The sequence below is a fragment of the Aotus nancymaae genome, unplaced genomic scaffold (assembly GCF_030222135.1).
Source record: "Aotus nancymaae isolate 86718 unplaced genomic scaffold, 86718_ANA_hifiasm-v0.15.2.pri h1tg000089l, whole genome shotgun sequence".
Taxonomy (NCBI): domain Eukaryota; kingdom Metazoa; phylum Chordata; class Mammalia; order Primates; family Aotidae; genus Aotus; species Aotus nancymaae.
The window spans coordinates 22,164,609-22,181,906 of NW_026988504.1; the positions used below are offsets into that span (position 1 = coordinate 22,164,609).

The 17,298-nt window shown below is 48.0% G+C and overlaps 1 protein-coding gene across 10 annotated transcripts in view; it reads right to left on the minus strand.

The window, feature by feature from the left end:
- DBF4B (DBF4B-CDC7 kinase regulatory subunit) overlaps positions 1–17,298 on the minus strand; it is a 41,641-nt gene that overhangs the window by 13,018 nt on the left and 11,325 nt on the right. For 6 of the 10 annotated variants that reach the window (XM_064369755.1, XM_064369754.1, XM_064369752.1 and 3 more), the window contains exons 3-11: positions 16,868–16,963; positions 14,997–15,151; positions 12,090–12,281; positions 10,709–10,759; positions 9,767–9,854; positions 8,487–8,560; positions 6,358–6,394; positions 4,790–4,835; positions 2,044–2,160 (exon numbers count right to left, since the gene is read on the minus strand). In XM_064369755.1, coding sequence (XP_064225825.1) covers positions 2,044–2,160; positions 4,790–4,835; positions 6,358–6,394; positions 8,487–8,560; positions 9,767–9,854; positions 10,709–10,759; positions 12,090–12,281; positions 14,997–15,151; positions 16,868–16,963 — 856 coding nt within the window. The remainder of the gene's footprint in view (positions 1–2,043; positions 2,161–4,789; positions 4,836–6,357; positions 6,395–8,486; positions 8,561–9,766; positions 9,855–10,708; positions 10,760–12,089; positions 12,282–14,996; positions 15,152–16,867; positions 16,964–17,298) is intronic. The other 4 variants (XM_012444030.2, XM_012444028.2, XM_012444031.2 and 1 more) reach the window with 2 other exon arrangements.

The following is a 17,298-nucleotide window of genomic DNA, read 5'->3' on the forward strand; positions in this document are numbered from 1 at the left end:
GAGGCACCACTCAGATCTCCAGCCTCTACCCCTGGGAGTTCACCGGTGGGGGGATAGAACTGGATACTGGGTGTGGAATATAGACTTTTCACATTAAACCATTTGTAACTCAAATTTTAAACCAAAATATAATGATTTAAAAAATGTAAAAATTTAAACTCCTCCTCCTACACAGATTTTCTACACACACACACACACACACACACACACACACACACACACACACCCCAGGGCTAATGCCCTGCCTAGGCTCCTCACATGCAGATACCAAAGCTTCACCGCTTCATCTTCCCTTTATAGCCTCTTAGCTCCTCTGTGATCCCAAGGCCATCCCAGGTCTAGCATCCCTGCCAGCGCCAAGCCTGGGCCACCTTCTGACTGGCTCTCTCTGGTATCCCTTGTATTGGGACTTAACCTCACCTCTTTCTCTCCTTGCTCCCATTCCATTGACTGCCACATTCCCTTAATTTTTTCCCTCCTGTTTGTACTATTTTCTGACCCACAGCCTTCATCAGCTAATGGAATCCACAGACTCTCCTTGGCCCTAGGAACTCTAGGGTTGAGATTCTGCTCTGTTCTATCCTGGTCTATAACTCCATAGCCCAGAAGTTAGAAAGGGTCTGAGAAGGCATTTCACCCATCACTTCTCTACTTTGGTTAATGAAGGTTCAAATTCTCAAACATCTGTAAAGTAGGAACATTAACAAGCCCACAAGCCACGAGCTACATAATGCAGTAATCTTCCCCCGCAACCCCACCCTTTACTTATTCCTGATGTTTGGCCTAACCAGTTTAAACTTTGATATGCACTGAAATCAGCTGGGAGCTTGTAAGAATACTGCTTTTGGAGCTCCATCATCAGAGATTCTGATTCCATAGATGTGGAGTGGAGTTTAGGAACCTACATCTTTCTTTTTTTTTTTTTTTTTTTTGAGACAAGGTTTCACTCTGTCACCCAGGTTGGAGTACAGTGACACAATCATAGCTCACTGCAACCTTGAACTCCTGGGCTCAAATGATCCTCTTGCCTCAGCATCTGAGTAACTGGGGCTACAGGCACTTGTCATCATGCTTGACTAATTTTTTTTTTTGAGAAGGAGTCTTCCTCCATCGCCCAGGCTGTAGCGCAGTGGCACAATCTCAGCTCACTGCAACCTCTGCCTGCCGGGTTCAAGCAATTCTCCTGCCTCAGCCCCTCAAGTAGCAGGGATTATAGGCATACGCCACCATGCTGGGCTAATTTTTTTGTATTTTTAGTAGAGACGGGGTCTCACCATATTGGCCAGGCTTGTCTCAAACTCCTGACCTCAAGTGATCTGCCCACCTTGGCCTCCCAAAGTCCTGGGATTACAGGCATGAGCCACTGTGCCCGACTCATAATTTTTTACATTCTTATTTTTTTTTTTTGTAGAGACAGGGTCTTTCTATGTTTGTGTGCCCAAGAGGGTCTCAAACTCCTGGCCTCACACTATCCTCCTGTTTTGGCCTCTCAAAAAGTGCTGAGATTACAGGCATCAGCTGCTGTGCCCAGCTGGAACTTGTATTTTTAATGAGACCCCAGGGGACTCTGATGATGGTGGTCTATAGACATGAGTCTGAGAAAGCAGCCTATTGTCCTCTGTGTATACTAGTAAACCCTGCCAAGTGAGGTAACTGCTGGACACACCATGTTTGATTGCAATGGTCCATGCTCTGGGGGAGACAGTGCAGGCCAGGGGTTCTGGGGGGTGGGCAGGGTAAGAGTGCTGTGGCTTAGCAGTGAATTAACAAATAAGTCTTCTTAGACTCTTAAGGAGAAGGGGGTGCCCCTCACAACCCTGGCACCTCCCTTTCTTTTTCAAGTTAAATTCTTCAGTAGGCATAAAGAACACAAAATAAAATGGATGAACATTCCTAGTCTCTCTTCTCTGGGCTACGTTCCCAGAATAGACTTTGCCTAAGGAGCAAACACATGGCCATTCCCAAATCTGACCAGCAGGCCCCCGATGGGGAGGACTTTGGCCTGTAACCAGCCCTTGGTACTCAGGAACCAGAAAGACCCACCTGGTATGGTGCATGCTGCCCAGGGTCGTTGGAGCCTCAAAGGGACTTGCATCTTTGGGTCCCAGAAAAGAAATTTCAGGAAAGGATTTAAACTGATGATGGAAAGGACGAAACTTCCTGCAACAGAGAAAACTTCCACTTTGACTACAATGGGGAAGGTAAAGACTGAGGAGGGGGCCTAGCCCAACACTCTAGAATTCCAGCCCTGAAGTGGACTCTCATCTCCACACCTTTTAAGTTCTGTAACAAAATTCTCATCAGCCTTTCCAGGTTAAATTAATACGTATGTTCTCCCTGTCTACTTTTCAAACTCATACTTACTGCCTCCCTGGAATCCTGTAAGCACCCTCTGGGCGAAGTGGAATAAATGGTGTTATCCTATTTTATATCTAAGGAAATGAAGCCCAAAAGGTTCTGTGACTTGCTCAAGGGCTCACAACTAGTTAAGCGGCCAAGGTCAGATCAGAAGCCACATCTCGACACTCCCAATCTACTTTTTCCCACTTTCCCATTTTGTTTCTTGACCCTACAACAATCTTTGAGGACTCTAGCCTGGCAGATTCTAAATGGAAGAATGTTTAAACCAGAGCATTGATTTTCCTGTTCTGTAAAGTGTTCTTGCTGGTCCTTAGAACCATCTGAGAGCTGGTGTTCTGAATGGAGAAGAGAGGCATAGTGAAGGTTCTGGATAGTCAGACCTGGACTGAGTGGTTCTGGCAGTGTGCCTCAAGTTGCAAGTTGCAAACATTCAAGAGACTTGCAGAGACAGAAGTGATCTGTGTACACTCGGCAAACCCTGACAAGTGAGGTAACTTCTGGGCACGCCATGTTTGGCTGCAATAGTCCATGCTCTGGGGGAGACAGTGCAGGCCAGGGGGTTCTTGGGGAGCAGAATAAGAGTGCTATGGCTCAGCAGTGAATTAACAAATAAGTCTTCTCGGACCCTTAAGGAGAAGGGGATGTCCCTCACAACCCTGGCACCTCCCTTCTTCTTCAATGATGTTTTGTTTCTGCTTAGGAGGCTTGAAACTTGAGGATGGTCAGGCTAATAGGCCTAACAGGCTTTGAAGGCACCTGCTTCAAAACAGCACATAAAAAATCACCAGAGGCTGGGCACAGTGGCTGGCACCTTAATCCCAGCACTTTGGGAGGCCAAGGCAGGCGGATCACCTGAGGCCAGTTCGTGACCAGCCTGGCCAACATGGCCAAACCCTGTCTCTACAAAAAATACAAAAATTAGCCAGGCATGGTGGTGAACACCTTTAGTCCCAGCTACTCGGGAGGCTGAGGCAGAAGAATCTCTTGAACCTGGGAGGCAGAGGTTGTAGTGAGCCGAAACTGCACCACTGTACTCCAGCCTAGGCAAAAGAGTAAGACTCCATCTCAAAAAAAAAAAAAAAAAAATCACAAGAAATCTCAGCTCCAGTTGGATCTCCTCTCTGGCCTATAATGCCAGGAGCACATACATTATGTACCCCTGTCTGGTGACAGTGATATTCCAGTTCCTGCCATGTGCAGTGCAGACACTGATGCTGTGACAGTGCCTCTCAGCCATGCCTATGTGTCTTGATTACCTGTGTTTAAATAGGTGTGAAGGGGCTGGGGGTGAACACGCACTCCATCCCACTGGAACTGGAAGGGGGCACCTCTGTACCATCCCGTTGGTTTTTCCACTTGCCTTTGGGCCACCAAAGCCAGCGCTGCACTGTCTGCAGGTGCTGAGAAGGGTCCTTGGCCTTGTCTGGAGGACAGGCAGGCATGCCAGGCTTCTGGGGCTGGGTCTCAGCTGCCCAGCTGCCCTACCTGAGGCACACAGACAATTCTGGCCTCAGTAGTCTCTGCTGGATATACATGGACTTATTTCAAATTTTTTATTTGGTCTGAAAATGCCTTTTTGGAAAAAAAATTTAAAAAAATTTAAATTTTGAGATAATTATAGATTCACATAGTCTTTTGATCTTGTACTTACTGAAGATTTAGTGATAACCAAGATGGCTGCTAATAGCTCATCGCGTTAACAATGTCAAAGGCGCCCTCCTGCTCCAGGTAAGAGGCCATAATGGTGGGCAGAGAAGGCACAAGACAGGGCAGGCAGGACACCTGGATTCTAGCCTTGGGCTGCAGTTTATTAGCAAGGTGGCTGTACACAATCCCTTCCTTTCTCTGACCTCAGTTTTCCCCACTAGGAAGACAGACTCTCCTCATGCTTTTTTCACCCAGGGCTGTCAGGAGGTAACATGAGCCAGAAAAGGATTTTTCAAAGCGAAACAGAAAGGCTTTATCTAGTACAGGCTGGCCTGACAAGGGAATCCCCAGTACCACCCCCAGCATCCTCATTTCAGCCAAGATGATGTCTTGGACTGCACTAGCACTGTGACTGGGTCAGTAATGATTCGACATGAAATGCTGGCACACACCCAGGGAGAAAGGAGCTACAATAATGAGCCTGCATAGGACACCACGAGCTCACAGAGCAGAGTATTAAATGGGGTTAATTCACACACAGGATCATTAACCTCTGACTCATCTCCAAAACGACTATTCACTGTATAATGCCACTCTCAGAGGTTCCTCCTGGTCTGTGTGAGACTTCTCCATGACGGTGGGAGAAAGTGGCTTCTCAGGAAGATGAAGGTGCAGGGTTAAGGGGCTCCATGTCTTCACATTAGCTTGAGGCCCCTGAGCACTCCTCCCTCCTCTGTGCAGGCCTAGTAAGGGGCAAGCAGAGAGAGGAGGTCCCACTCACCTGCTTTCATCTTCAATTTTGAGGAACGGTGCCTTCAGTCTGGCCACTGGAAGGGGAGGAATGCACACATTAGCTATCTGTCTGCCTGTACAGGGCCTGCACCACACATGCAGGAAGTGCTCAGAGAGGCGAGGCTCTGCCAAAGCCTAAGAGCCAGGCAAGAGCTGGAAATCATGCTGCCCCAGGCTGCACTCTCCATGTGGGAAGGGTGAGGCACCACTCCTCCAGCCTCCACCCCTGGGAGAAAGGTTGCACCTGTCGGGGATAGGCTGCAGTTACACTGCAGCCCTAGATGGGCCCTCCCTCAGCAGGACACACGAGCTCCTGTGTGTGGATTCTGGAGGTTATCGACCAACCAAAGATGCCACCACTATCAGACACCTGGCTTGTTTGGTGGGAGAAACCCAGCCCCTGCTGGTTTCTGCTAAAAGCAGAGTGGGAGTGGTCAGTCCCACAAAGTCCCAGGTTCTTCCTAGACCTCTGCTCCTGGAGGCTTAGGATACTGAAGGACCTGAGAACAACTCCTCAGGCAGAATGCTCCATGAGGACCCTGGGTTTTTTGGAGCGGAAGCAGAGGAAGAGGGATAAAGAGTGTTTAGTTGTCTTAGTAGCAGGATGGTAGAAAAATACCACAGGTGAAATATGGTTCCTGAAAAAATAGGGCAAAGGAGTGCTGAGAAGACAAATTTGGAGTCAGTTAAGAGACTCACCCTTATTAGATACTTATTTGCATAGCTTACAAAATCTCTTAGGCATCAGGACCCACAGTGCCCAGGAGTCCTGATGAAGGAGCAGCCAAGGCAGCTGGAAGCCTGGGCCCATCTGACAGCCACAGATTCCCCAAAGAGGCTGGCACCTTACAGCTCCCAACTGTACTTGAGGCTACCTGTAGCACCCAAGCAAAAAACAGCCTGTTCTCCTTTAAAAGCAGCTCTCGTTAATTACTTTTTGGTGACAATTTCTTGTCTTTCTAATTAACTGAGACAGTTATTACAATCAATTCCCCTATAGACTTTCTTGAATTTTGAGCATGAGAGAGGTGCCAAGTGACTTTTCTTAGCTCCTGCTTGTGCACGAAGAAATGCCACTGAAAGAGCATCTTTGGCAGAAACATCCAGGGGGAGAAACTCTCCTGCTGTCCAAGAGGAACCAGGAGACGGAGTCCATCAATCTGCCAGTTTGTCAGTTTCAGGGAGTTTGGCAGTTCTGAAAACAGTAGGCAGCTGTCAAACTGTCCACCCCCAAACTGCTACTGAATCAGAAGGAAAAGGATGCTGAACCTCAAGCGATGCCCGGGAACAGCCAGAGGACACAGGAGCCAAAGTGTCTGCATGGGATCTTGGCTCTAAAGGAGAAGCCCTGGCCCAGCAGCTCTGGACTTGCTCTTGGACATGCCTCTGTCGCTCCAGAAACCTGAGGCCCAGGCCCTGGAAACACAAAGGGGCAACATAACCTGGACTTGCTTCCTGCCACAGAAAAGTGAGCAGATGCTGCCACAGAGGGAGTCGTGGGGAAGTGTTTAGGGAGGGAGGGATTGCAATTAGATGAGGAAAAGCTACCGCACTGACCTTTCCGTGTTCTTGACTCTGCTGCTGGACATGTTCCCTAAATGGAAAGGAAAAATAGGTTAAGGATGTGAGGAAGCCATGGGGGTCAAGGAACTGGGCTTGATAAGCCAAGTGGCTGCCAGTCTGTCCCACTTTGCTTCCTGCTGCTGGGAGGCCTGCAGAACCAGACTCTTGGGCCCTGAGGTGGAGCAGACCTGGGCACAATGGCTCCCTCCTTGGCAACGCAATGAATAAGGAGCACTCAGTGTGTGAATCTCAATGGCAGCTGACTGTGTAGGGAGCACAGGACAGTGCAGAGAGTAAGAGCTCTGGAGCCCAGAGGCCTGGTGGGAACTTGAGCTATGTCACCTGCAATGTGAGGAGTACCCACCTACCTCATAGCATGTGGCACAGAGTAGATGCTCACTAAATGGCAGCTTTATTTTCTAGATACTGATGCTGTTCCAAATGCCCTATAGGACTAGGATAAAGAAAATGGCCATTTGCTTTCCTATGTCCTATCTTGTGTACTCTGATTCTGTGGGTCAAAATCAATGTTTAAGCCAAGGTCAAACAAAGCTGATATTAAAAAGCAAATGGAGGCTGAGTGCGGTAGCTCACACCTGTAAATTCAACACTTTGGGAGGCTGAGGCAGGTGGATTGCTTGAGCTCATGAGTTTGAGACCAGCCTGGTGGCATAGTGAGACCCTGTCTCTACAAAAAAAAAAAAAAAAAAAAAAAAGCCAGGCATTGTGGTGCACGCCTGTAGTCCCAGCTACTTGGGAGGCTGAAGTGGGAGGATGGTTTGAGCCCAGGAGGCAGAGGTGGCAGTGAACAGAGATGGTACCACTGCACTCCAGGCTGAGTGACAGAGCCAGACCTTGTCTCACAAAAAAAGCAAAGTAAAATAAAAAAAATAAAATAAAAACAGAAAAAAAAAAGTAAATGGATCTTCTGGTGTATACCTGAAAAATACATAAATAAACATAAAATAAATAGAATAAAAAATCAGCGTTAGCTGGAGGTCTAAAGCTAAGAGCTGGAGGGGCAGGATGATGGTGGATCCATGACCACCTGTCTCTCTGGGCCCAAGGAAGTTCCAGATTCTCCTCTAGGCCATACCTTGAGGACAAACACAACCCAAAGAAGCCTCCCACATTCCCTTGCATACCAGCAGATTATACCCAAAACTCATCCCATTGCTAGATATCTACAAAACTGATTTTTTTGAGACAGAGTCTCACTCTGTTGCCCAGGCTGGAGTGCAGTGGTGCAATCTTGGCTCACTGCAGCCTCTCCTCCTGAGTTCAAGCAATTCTCCTGCCTCACCCTCCCAAGTAGCTGGGATTACAGGCATGCACCACCACGCCTAGCTAATTTTTGTATTTTTAGCAGAGTAGGTGTTTCACCATGTTGGCCAGGCTGGTCTCGAATTCCTGACCTCAAGTGATCTGCTGGCCTTGGGCTCCCAAAGTGCTGGGATTACAGACGTGCGCCACCAGGTCCAGCTGCTCCATCCACTTTGGATATGGTTTGCTGGTACTATTAGCTAATTAGCACTGTTAACTAATAGTTATTACTGTTCATCCAGTGCCTGGATCCCAGGCCGTGGGTGGATCTGTAGGTTTAATCCTTCCTCAGACTGAGGCTTGGGTAAAGATACTGTGGCTTTAAACCAGGTTGGGCTCTCTTGATGTGGCACACACAGTTCTGATGCCAGCACAGAATGGAAAACAAACAAGAATTTGGAAGATGGCAGCTATTTCAATCACTCCTTCTCACCCCTGCAGTATGCAGGCTCGTTCCCTGGCCAAGAGCTGTCCCCAGAATAGCAGCCTGGCCAGTGCCATGGGCATTTATGAACTTTATCTAGTCCAGAACTACTGTAGGCAGCCCGCGGCCCAGGCCAAAGGGATGTCTCAGCAGGGTATGTGCCATGGGAGGACTGCAAGTACCACAGAGAAGAGAGAAGAAAGGACATCACAAAGCGGTGGGTGCTAGGACTGAGGTAAATAAGAGACTGCATTCCTCGTCCATCTTTCAGAATGGCCAGGAAGAGATGGCTTGGGTGAGTCATGGATTTACCTAAGTTGTCAGTGACTTCACTGAAAACCATCCATTTGCCCTTGAGTTCAGCAGGATGACCTACCTCTGGCTTCTTTGGCTCTTGTTTTTTCACACATAAAGAGGCAAGAGACAGCTGCTGCACGTGCATCATCATTTCTGTGGAGAAGACAGAGGGTTGTGCCAAAGGTTTCCACTCCTCGCTTACCCAGCACAGCCCCTTCCTGGGCTGCAGTACTAACTTGCTCGGCTAGCCCACTGAATCACTCCAGCCTTGCCTGCCACCTTCTGGCTACACATCCTCTCTGCATCTCCTGATGGCGGAGGTAAGGACTAGGTCCTCTGTCCCTGGAATAGCACCTGAGCTGGCATCATGCTCTTTTGCAGCATTGAATACAACTCATCTTTGAACAGAAGGTGACTCATGGCTTGCTAAGGACTTTAAGGCACCATTGAAGAGCTGCAGCTGTCGGGGAGGCCATGCTGTGGGAACTACTCAGTTGTACCCTCAGGTGAAAGAACAGGAAAGGCTAAACATGCTGGCACTTCTCTAACAGAGGAAGGCAGGGGTGGAGATCAAGTTGGAAATGGCTGATTTTTCAGTGAGATGAAGCCACATCCCAGGCCAGGAAATTCCCCTGTATGGCCTCAAGACTCCCCTGGAAGATCCTGGTACCAAAGGGTGGGGCAGCACCCCAATCAGCACCTATGGGGTGTCCCATCTGGACCAATCCCCTAAAATGGATCAGAGAAAACTAGACTCAGAGTGAAGCTGGGTACGAGATCACTCACTGCCAGCTGGTTCAAGACAACTATTCCAGTGTAAAGAGGCTGCAAAAAGGTTGTTTACAGTAGGAGAAAAGAAGGAGCACAAAATTTACAGCTGAGTCAAACTGAGAGAGATGGGATACAATACACACTCTGGTGAGACCATGGATAATTTGCCTAATCCCGCTGAGGCTCAATTTCCTCATCTGTATAATGGAGACAGGACTGCAGTGAGGATTAAATGAGGTAATTCCTAGCACAGAGTCAATACCTGTTAAGTGGTCATGAATATTAAGATCATTTCTGCATTTGTAAATCGGGATCATCATGCTAGCTGGGGAGAGCTGCAGCAGGTGACATTAAACGGCATGTTCTAGGGACCTCCCGCGGGATGCCGAGGCCACAGCCTGCCCTCCGCGTCCTCACTGCTTTCCCCCTTCCCCACTTCCTCTCACCTTTGTGGATCAACATGGCAGCTGAGTACTTCTGGCTTCCAGTGACCAGAAGCTCACACAACCATGATCCCTCTAAAAGCTGATACTCCTGGTCAAAGTCACCAACTCTCCCCCCCACAGAAGCCCAGCACAGAAAGGGTACCATCCACGTGCAGAATCCTCACTCCCCAAGAGCGGGCATTGGTCAGGAGGCTGCTGCTGCTCCCACTGCCTCCTCTACTGCTGCTCCCCTGAAATTACAACATAGAGTCAGGTAGGAGCAGAGACTCCCCAAAGTCTGAATGTGAAGGGGACAGACAGAAATTGCTTCTGGGAGCCCTGAGTTATCCATGGGAGGGACTGGAGGAAGGCAGGCAGGGGAGAGAGTACAGTGCCCAGAGGGTCCATCCCACCCCCCAGGAAGACACCCTGTCCTCCATATGGCCACATCGGGAGGGAAGGACCACTGGTATGCCTATATATTCTGCTCTGGCCACCTTGTGCCAGGAAGGAACATATGCTTCTGAGAGAGCTGTTTGTTGGGAAGGCCTCTGCAAGGAAAGCTCTCAGCACACAGTAAATACCCAACAAACACAGTGACCATCATCCTCAATGAGCAGGAAACTATGCTGGCTGCAGATCTTCCCCCTCCTCTGACTCAGTCCAGCAGCACCATCTCCCCCATCACAGCCATGTGCTCTTCCTGATGTCACTAGCATCACTCTTCTCATAAGATCACCTTTACTCCTCCTCCTGCCACTAAACTTTAACAGCCCTGAATTTTCACACAAGGAATAAAGAGTTACTTGTAAAAGAAGTCTGGCTTCTGTACCAAGCAGCCCTGTCCCGCCACATCCCACATCCCCAAAGTTCTCTTGGTAGGCTCTGGAGTTGGAGTTGGCTCTGGCTTCAACACTTACTCCCTAGGTGACTGGCTAAATAACTTCTCTGAGCCCTCCACTCCTTGATGTATAAGAAGGAAATAATGACAGTACTATACAACAGAGTGTGCATTTTGTGTGAGTGCTTCAGAAGAACCTGGGAAGAGCTGAAATCCCCCCCTGTGCTGGAGACCACCCGCACTGTCCCGTCTTGCCCAGCTCACCTGGTTTCTGATGGCCTTCTGCAGCAGCTCCTTCCCTCTGCTCAGAGGCACCTGACAGGGAGAGAAGAACAGTGAGGTGTGCTGTGAGGCCACCTGTGCACTGCCAGATGTTTACACAGGAGCTGGTGCAGGGTTATGACTTGGGGTTACGTCCCTTGGAAAGCTGGGAGAATGGACAACCGAGGATTGGTAGAAATGAGAGCCTAGAAAATGTTTAGGAGGTAAAGGTAAAGCCACAAGGAAGCTTAGGTCACCCTGAGGTGGCAGCCTGAACCTGATGGAGAGAAAGGCACTCTGCGTTCACTGAGGTCAAACTGTTACAAATGTCCTGAGACTTCTCTTTAAAAGTCTCTGCACCCTCCAGCAGACAATAAAAGCAAATGTTTCACTTTAGAAGATTTTTTGCTCGTAGGAAGTCCCATCTGTCATCACAATGCCAATAGTGTATGTTCATGGACATTTAAATTAATTAATCTATTTATTTATTTATTTATCTTTTGAAACGGAGTCTTACTCCGTTGCCAGGCTGGAGTACAGTGGTGCGATCTTGGCTCACTGCAACCTCTGCCTCCCAGATTCAAGCAATTCTCCTGCCTCAGCCTCCTGAGTAACTGGGACTACAGGTGTGTGCCACCACACCCAGCTAATTTTTTTTTTTTTTTTAATTTTTAGTAGAGATGGGGTTTCACAATGTTGGCCAGGCTGATCTCGAACTCCCGACCTCAGGTGATCTACCTGTCTCAGCCTCACAAAGTGCTGAGATTAAAGGTGTGAGCCACCACACCTGGCCAATTTCTGTATTTTTATAAAGATGGGGTTTCACCATGTTGGCCAGGATGGTCTTGATCTCTTGACCTTGTGATCCGTCCAACTTGGGCTCTCAAAGTGTTGGGATTACGGGCGTGAGCCATTGCACCTAGCCCATGGACATTTTAATATTAGCATAAGTTAGACAAAAATAAGAATGTAAGCCTAGAGGGGAAAAATCATATTGCATTCTAAATCAAAGACGTAACACATATATTGTGCAAATTCTTGGCCCTTCATACCTGCAAGCAAGGAAGAAGGGAATGGCTGCCTACTCAGGGTACTCCTGCCCAAGCCCAGACCAATCCTAACACATCTTTTCTGGTTTATAGAGGACTCTCCTCTGGTCTCTGACTTTGAAGTCCCATAAAAACTGACATGCAACATAAAAGGGTGGTATGTTGCTAAGGTGTTTAGATTCAGAGCTATGATAAAATATTCTCAGTCCCTCAATTCAATGTGAGATTAAATTAAGCCAGATGAAACTAAAACCAGAGACTGACTTAAAAGGCTCACCCAAAGCCTACTTCCTTTGTTTACACAGCATAACTTTCCTACTCCATGAGGTTCTTACCGAGTCAATGGGTTTCTGTGCAGGCCTGGTGTGGCTGCCTTTTGGATCAACCATGGCCGATGTTTCCACTCTGACCTCGCTGGGGCTAAGGCTAGGGCAGCCTCTGTGGCTCGTCCCACTGCTCTCCACCTTTGCTTCTCTGCGGCTGGACACGATGTAACTTACTTCTTTGCTCAGAAAACCCTCAATTACCTGAAACCAGATCACAGAAGTGGCTGAAAACCAAAAAGCAAATGCAGAATTGTCAATATAGAGAGGCTGGAGAAGGAAATTTTGGCTGCCAGGAGTTCCAGAATCAATGTCTTTAAATAGACTAAATGCAGTTCCGTACCAAGTTCCCAAGAAAACATCATCCTGAAATACAATCGGGTTTATATATATACAATACAGGGTTTGTCTCCAGGACTGCTGTCCCCGACCCAGTGGCAGAAGGCCGCAGGCTTTGATTCTGTGAGCAGTTTGAGTTTGCATGCAGCAAGAACACATTGAAAGAACTGGACAGGATTAAGAGTAGCTTGGGTAAGCCAAAATTTCTTTGTATAAGACACACTGGGGGCCAGGTGTGGTGGCTCATGCCTGTAATCCTAGCACTATAGGAGGCTGAGATGGGAGGATCACTTGAGGTCAGGAGTTCAAGACCTGCCTGGACAACACAGCAAAATCCCGTCTCTAAAACAATTTTTTAAAAAAATTAGCTGGGTGTGGTTATGTGCACCTATAGTCCTAGCTACTTGGGAGGCTGAGGTGGGAGGGTCACTTGAGCCCAGTAGTTCAGTGACACAGTAAGCTATGACTGTACCACTACACTGTAGCCTGGGGAGTGAAATTCTGTCTCTCTCTCTAAAAAAAGAAAAAAACAAAGTTAAAATGGCTTATTTTATGTTATATACACTTTATCACAATTTTAAAAAATATTTAAAGTTATGAATTGAAGGATTTCATCTACCTTTATTTTTTTTTTGAGACAAGGTCTCCCAGGCTGTAGTGCAGTGGCATGATCTCAGCTCAGTACAACCTCCGCCACCTGGGTTCAAGCAATTGTCCTGCCTCAGCCTTCCGAGTAGCTGGGATTCCAGGCATCATATGCTACCATGCCCAGCTGATTTTTTTTTTTTTTTTTGAAGATGGAGTTTCGCTCTGTTGCCCAGCCTGGAGTATAGTGGCGTGATCTCGGCTCACTGCAACCTCCGCCTCCTGGGTTCAAGAAGTTCTCTGCCTCAGCCTCCAGAGTAGCTGAGATTACAGGCGCCCGCCACCACACTTGGCTAATTTTTGTATTTTTAGTTGAGACGGGGTTTCACCATGTTGGCCAGGCTGGTCTTGAACTCCTGACCTCGTGATCCACCCACCTTGGCCTCCCAAAGTGCTGGGATTACAGGTGTGAGCCACCGCGCCTGGCTTAATTTTGTATTTTTAGTAGAGATGGGGTTTCACTATGTTGGTCAGGCTGGTCTTGAACTCCTGACCTTAAGTGATCCACCCACATCTGCCTCCCAAAGTGCTAGGATTACAGGCATGAGCTACCACACCCAGCAGCTAATTTTATTTTTTTGTAGAGTTGAGGTCTTACTATGTTGCCCAGGCTAGTCTTAAACTCCTGGACTCAAGCAATCCTCCCACCTCAGCCTCCCAAAATCACAGGTGTGAGATACCACAACCAGCCAATAAGTTTCTTTTTTTTTTTTCTTTTGAGACAGGGTCATGCTATGTCACCCAGGCTGGAGTTCAGTGGCACAATCTTGGCTTACTGCAACCTCCATCTCCCAAGGCTCAAATGATTCTCATGCCTCAGCCTACTGAGGAGCCAGGACTATAGGCATGTGCCACTGTACATGGCTAATTTTTGTATTTTTAGTAGAGACGGGGTTTTGCCATGTTGGCTAGGGTGATCTAAACTCCTGGGCTCAAGTGATCCACCCGCCTCAGCCTCCCAAAGTGCTGGGATTACAGGTGTGATCCACTGCACTCAGCCTTTTTTTGAGACAAGGTCTCACTCTGTTGCCCAGGCTGGAGTGCAGTGGTGCATGATCTTGACTTCAGCTCACTGTTAACCTCTGCCTCTTGGGCTCAAGTGATCCTCCTACCTCAGCCTCCCAACTACAGTCATGCACCACCACACCACTTAATTTTTTGTATGTTTTGTAGAAACGGGCTCTCGCCATGTTGCCAGGCTGATCTTGAACTCCTGGACTCAAGTGATCCATCCTCCTCAGCCTCCCAAAGTGCTGTGATTACAGGCATGAGCCACTGTGCCCAGCCTGTTTCTAATTAGGAAAAAGATTTGTTTTTATTTTTAAAATGTTATTTATTTATTATCATTATTATTTTTTGAGATGGAGTCTCGCTCTGTCTCCCAAGCTGGAGTGCAGTGGAGCAATCTCTGCTCACCGCAACCTCCACCTCCCAGGTTCAGGTGATCCTCCTGCCTCAGCCTCCTGAGCAGCTGGAACTGTAGGCACCTGCCATGATTCCCAGCTAATTTTTGTATTTTTAGTAGAGACAGGGTTTTGCCATTTAGGCCAAGGTGGTCTCCAACTCCTGACCTCAAGTGATCCACCTGCCTTGGCCTCCCGACGTGCTGGGATTACAGGTTGGGAGCTACTCTGCCTGGCCAAAACAATGGTTTCTATTTAAAATTGCTTTAGGAAATGTAGTGAGACCATTGAAAATACCTGGAAACTGCCAGGCGCCGTGGCTCACACATGTAATCCCAGCACTTTGGGAGGCTGAGGCAGGTGGATCATGAGGTCAGGAGTTCAAGATCAGCCTGGCCAACATGGTGAAACCCCTGGTGAAACAACATGTTGAAAAAGAAAAATACCTGGAAACCACAGATATAATCCCTATCCAACTCCTGTTCTACAACCTGCAAAGGCACATGGTATCACAGAAGAGCAGGTTACCTACCCCGCCCAGCTGCTGAATGGCCCCTGTCAAAAACTGGAGATTCTTGCCAGCAGGCAGATCCAAGTAAAAGGACTTTCCAGAAAAGGGATGCCTCCTGGCACCTGGTGAGTTCTTCTGGCATTTTCCCAGATACCTGGAAACTCCTAGCTGAGCCCCTAGAAAACAACAAAGAGGAGCAAAGTAAGAGGCTTGAAAAAAGAGTCCTGAGGCCAGGTAGCCTTCACTGACAGCTCAGTCTATGTGCTATGATAGCGCAGACTAGGTCCTGGGCACACACTGACAGCTTTGAAGTTAATGTCCTTACCCTCATGAAGTTCAGATGTAAAGAAACTGGAACCTCCAAATGAGATAATAAGCAAAAAAGGCCTGCTGACTTCTTCACTTCTTCCTTAGAATCTAAATCTAGGGAAGCCACTTAAGTAAAAAGGAATTAGATCCCCAAACCAGGCACTGGGGGGCTGTGGTGAATAGCAAGCTAGGGAAAAGAGGGCCCAGATTCACAGCGGGGCGCCAGGCAGGAGGATACTTTCTTTTTTTTTTTTTTTGAGACAGAGTTTCGCTCGTTACCCAGGCTGGAGTGCAATGGCGCGATCTCGGCTCACCGCAACCTCCGCCTCCTGGGTTCAGGCAATTCTCCTGCCTCAGCCTCCTGAGTAGCTGGGATTACAGGCACGCGCCACCATGCCCAGCTAATTTTTTGTATTTTTAGTAGAGACGGGGTTTCACCATGTTGACCAGGATGGTCTCGATCTCTTGACCTCGTGATCCACCCGCCTCGGCCTCCCAAAGTGCTGGGATTACAGGCGTGAGCCACCGCGCCCGGCCAGGAGGATACTTTCTAGCTGTGCTGAGTGAGTCACCACCTGCCCTGTTGCCAGTGCCAAGTAAGCAGCCCAGCCCTAACCAAAGGCAGCAGGGTAACATCAGGGCAGTGTTGCAGCCTAGCTTAGGGCGGATATGCATGTGTATTCAAGACAGGTAAGAGGGCAAGGGGACAGTGAACTTATTGGCCCCTGAATAGGCTTACAGCTTACTTCCAGGCCTATTTCCTGACTTCTCCATTTGGTAACTTAGGTAATTATAACTCAGAAAGACAGCTCTTGAAAAAGAACAGGTCAGAGAGAGAGAGAGAGTGTATGTGTGTGTTGGAGGTAACAGAATGCTGATGCAAATGGACAGTGAATGAGCCCATATTCCAGGGACTCTGCACCATAGTGGGGTCATTTCCTTTCTGTGCAGCCTCCAATCCCTAAACTCAATGGAGTGACACACAATAGGGCATAAGCCTTCTTCCTTCTAGGAGCACGTTACCGATCAGAGTGGCTAATGTCCCAAGGGAACATTTGTGTATACAAAAACATGAGGCAACTGAAGAAAACAAGTACTACCAAAGAACCTTTCTCTGGTATAGACTGTCTATCTGTCATAATAATAAGTCAGATAGGAAAAAGAAAAGCCTTTAAAGTACAATAAATATCCTCAAAAAGGCTAGGGAGGATACTGAAACATAAAGCAGAACAGCATTAAAGAAAAGAATTAGGCTGAATGCGGTTGGCTCACGCCTGTAATTCCAGCACTTTGGGAGGCTAAGGTGGATGGATCACGAGGTCAGGAGATCAAGACCAGCCTGGCCAACACGGTGAAACCTTGTCTGTACTAAAAACACAAAAATTAGCTGGGTGTGGTGGCGCATGCCTGTAATCCCAGCTACTCGGGAGCTGAGGCAGGAGAATAGATTGAACCAGGGAGTCGAAGGTTACAGTGAGCCAAGATCGTGCCATTGCACTCCAGCCTGGGTGAGAGAGTGACAGAATGAAACTTGGTCTCAAAAAAAAAAAAAAAAGAATTAGCCTGGGCATGATGGCTCATACCTGTTATTGCAGCACTTTCGGAAGCTGAGGTGGGTGGATGACTTGAATCCAGGAGTCTGAGACCAGCCTGGCCAACATGGCAAAATCCTGTCTCTACTAAAAATAGAAAAATTAGCTGGGCATGGTGGTGCATGCCTGTAATCCCAGCTACTTGGGTGGCTGAGGCAAGAGAATTGCTTAATCCCGGGAGGCAGAGGTTTCAGTGAGCTGAGATCATGCCACTGCACTCCAGTCTGGGTGACAGAGGGAGACTCTGTCTCAAAAATACAAAAATAGAATTAGTTGGAGATAATGAAATGAAAAATATAATATTTGGCTGGGCATAGTGTTTCACACCTATAATCCCAGCATTTTGGGAGGCCGAAGCAGGTGGATTACCTGAGATCAGGACTTCAAGACCAGCCTGGCCAAATGGTGAAACCCCGTCTGTA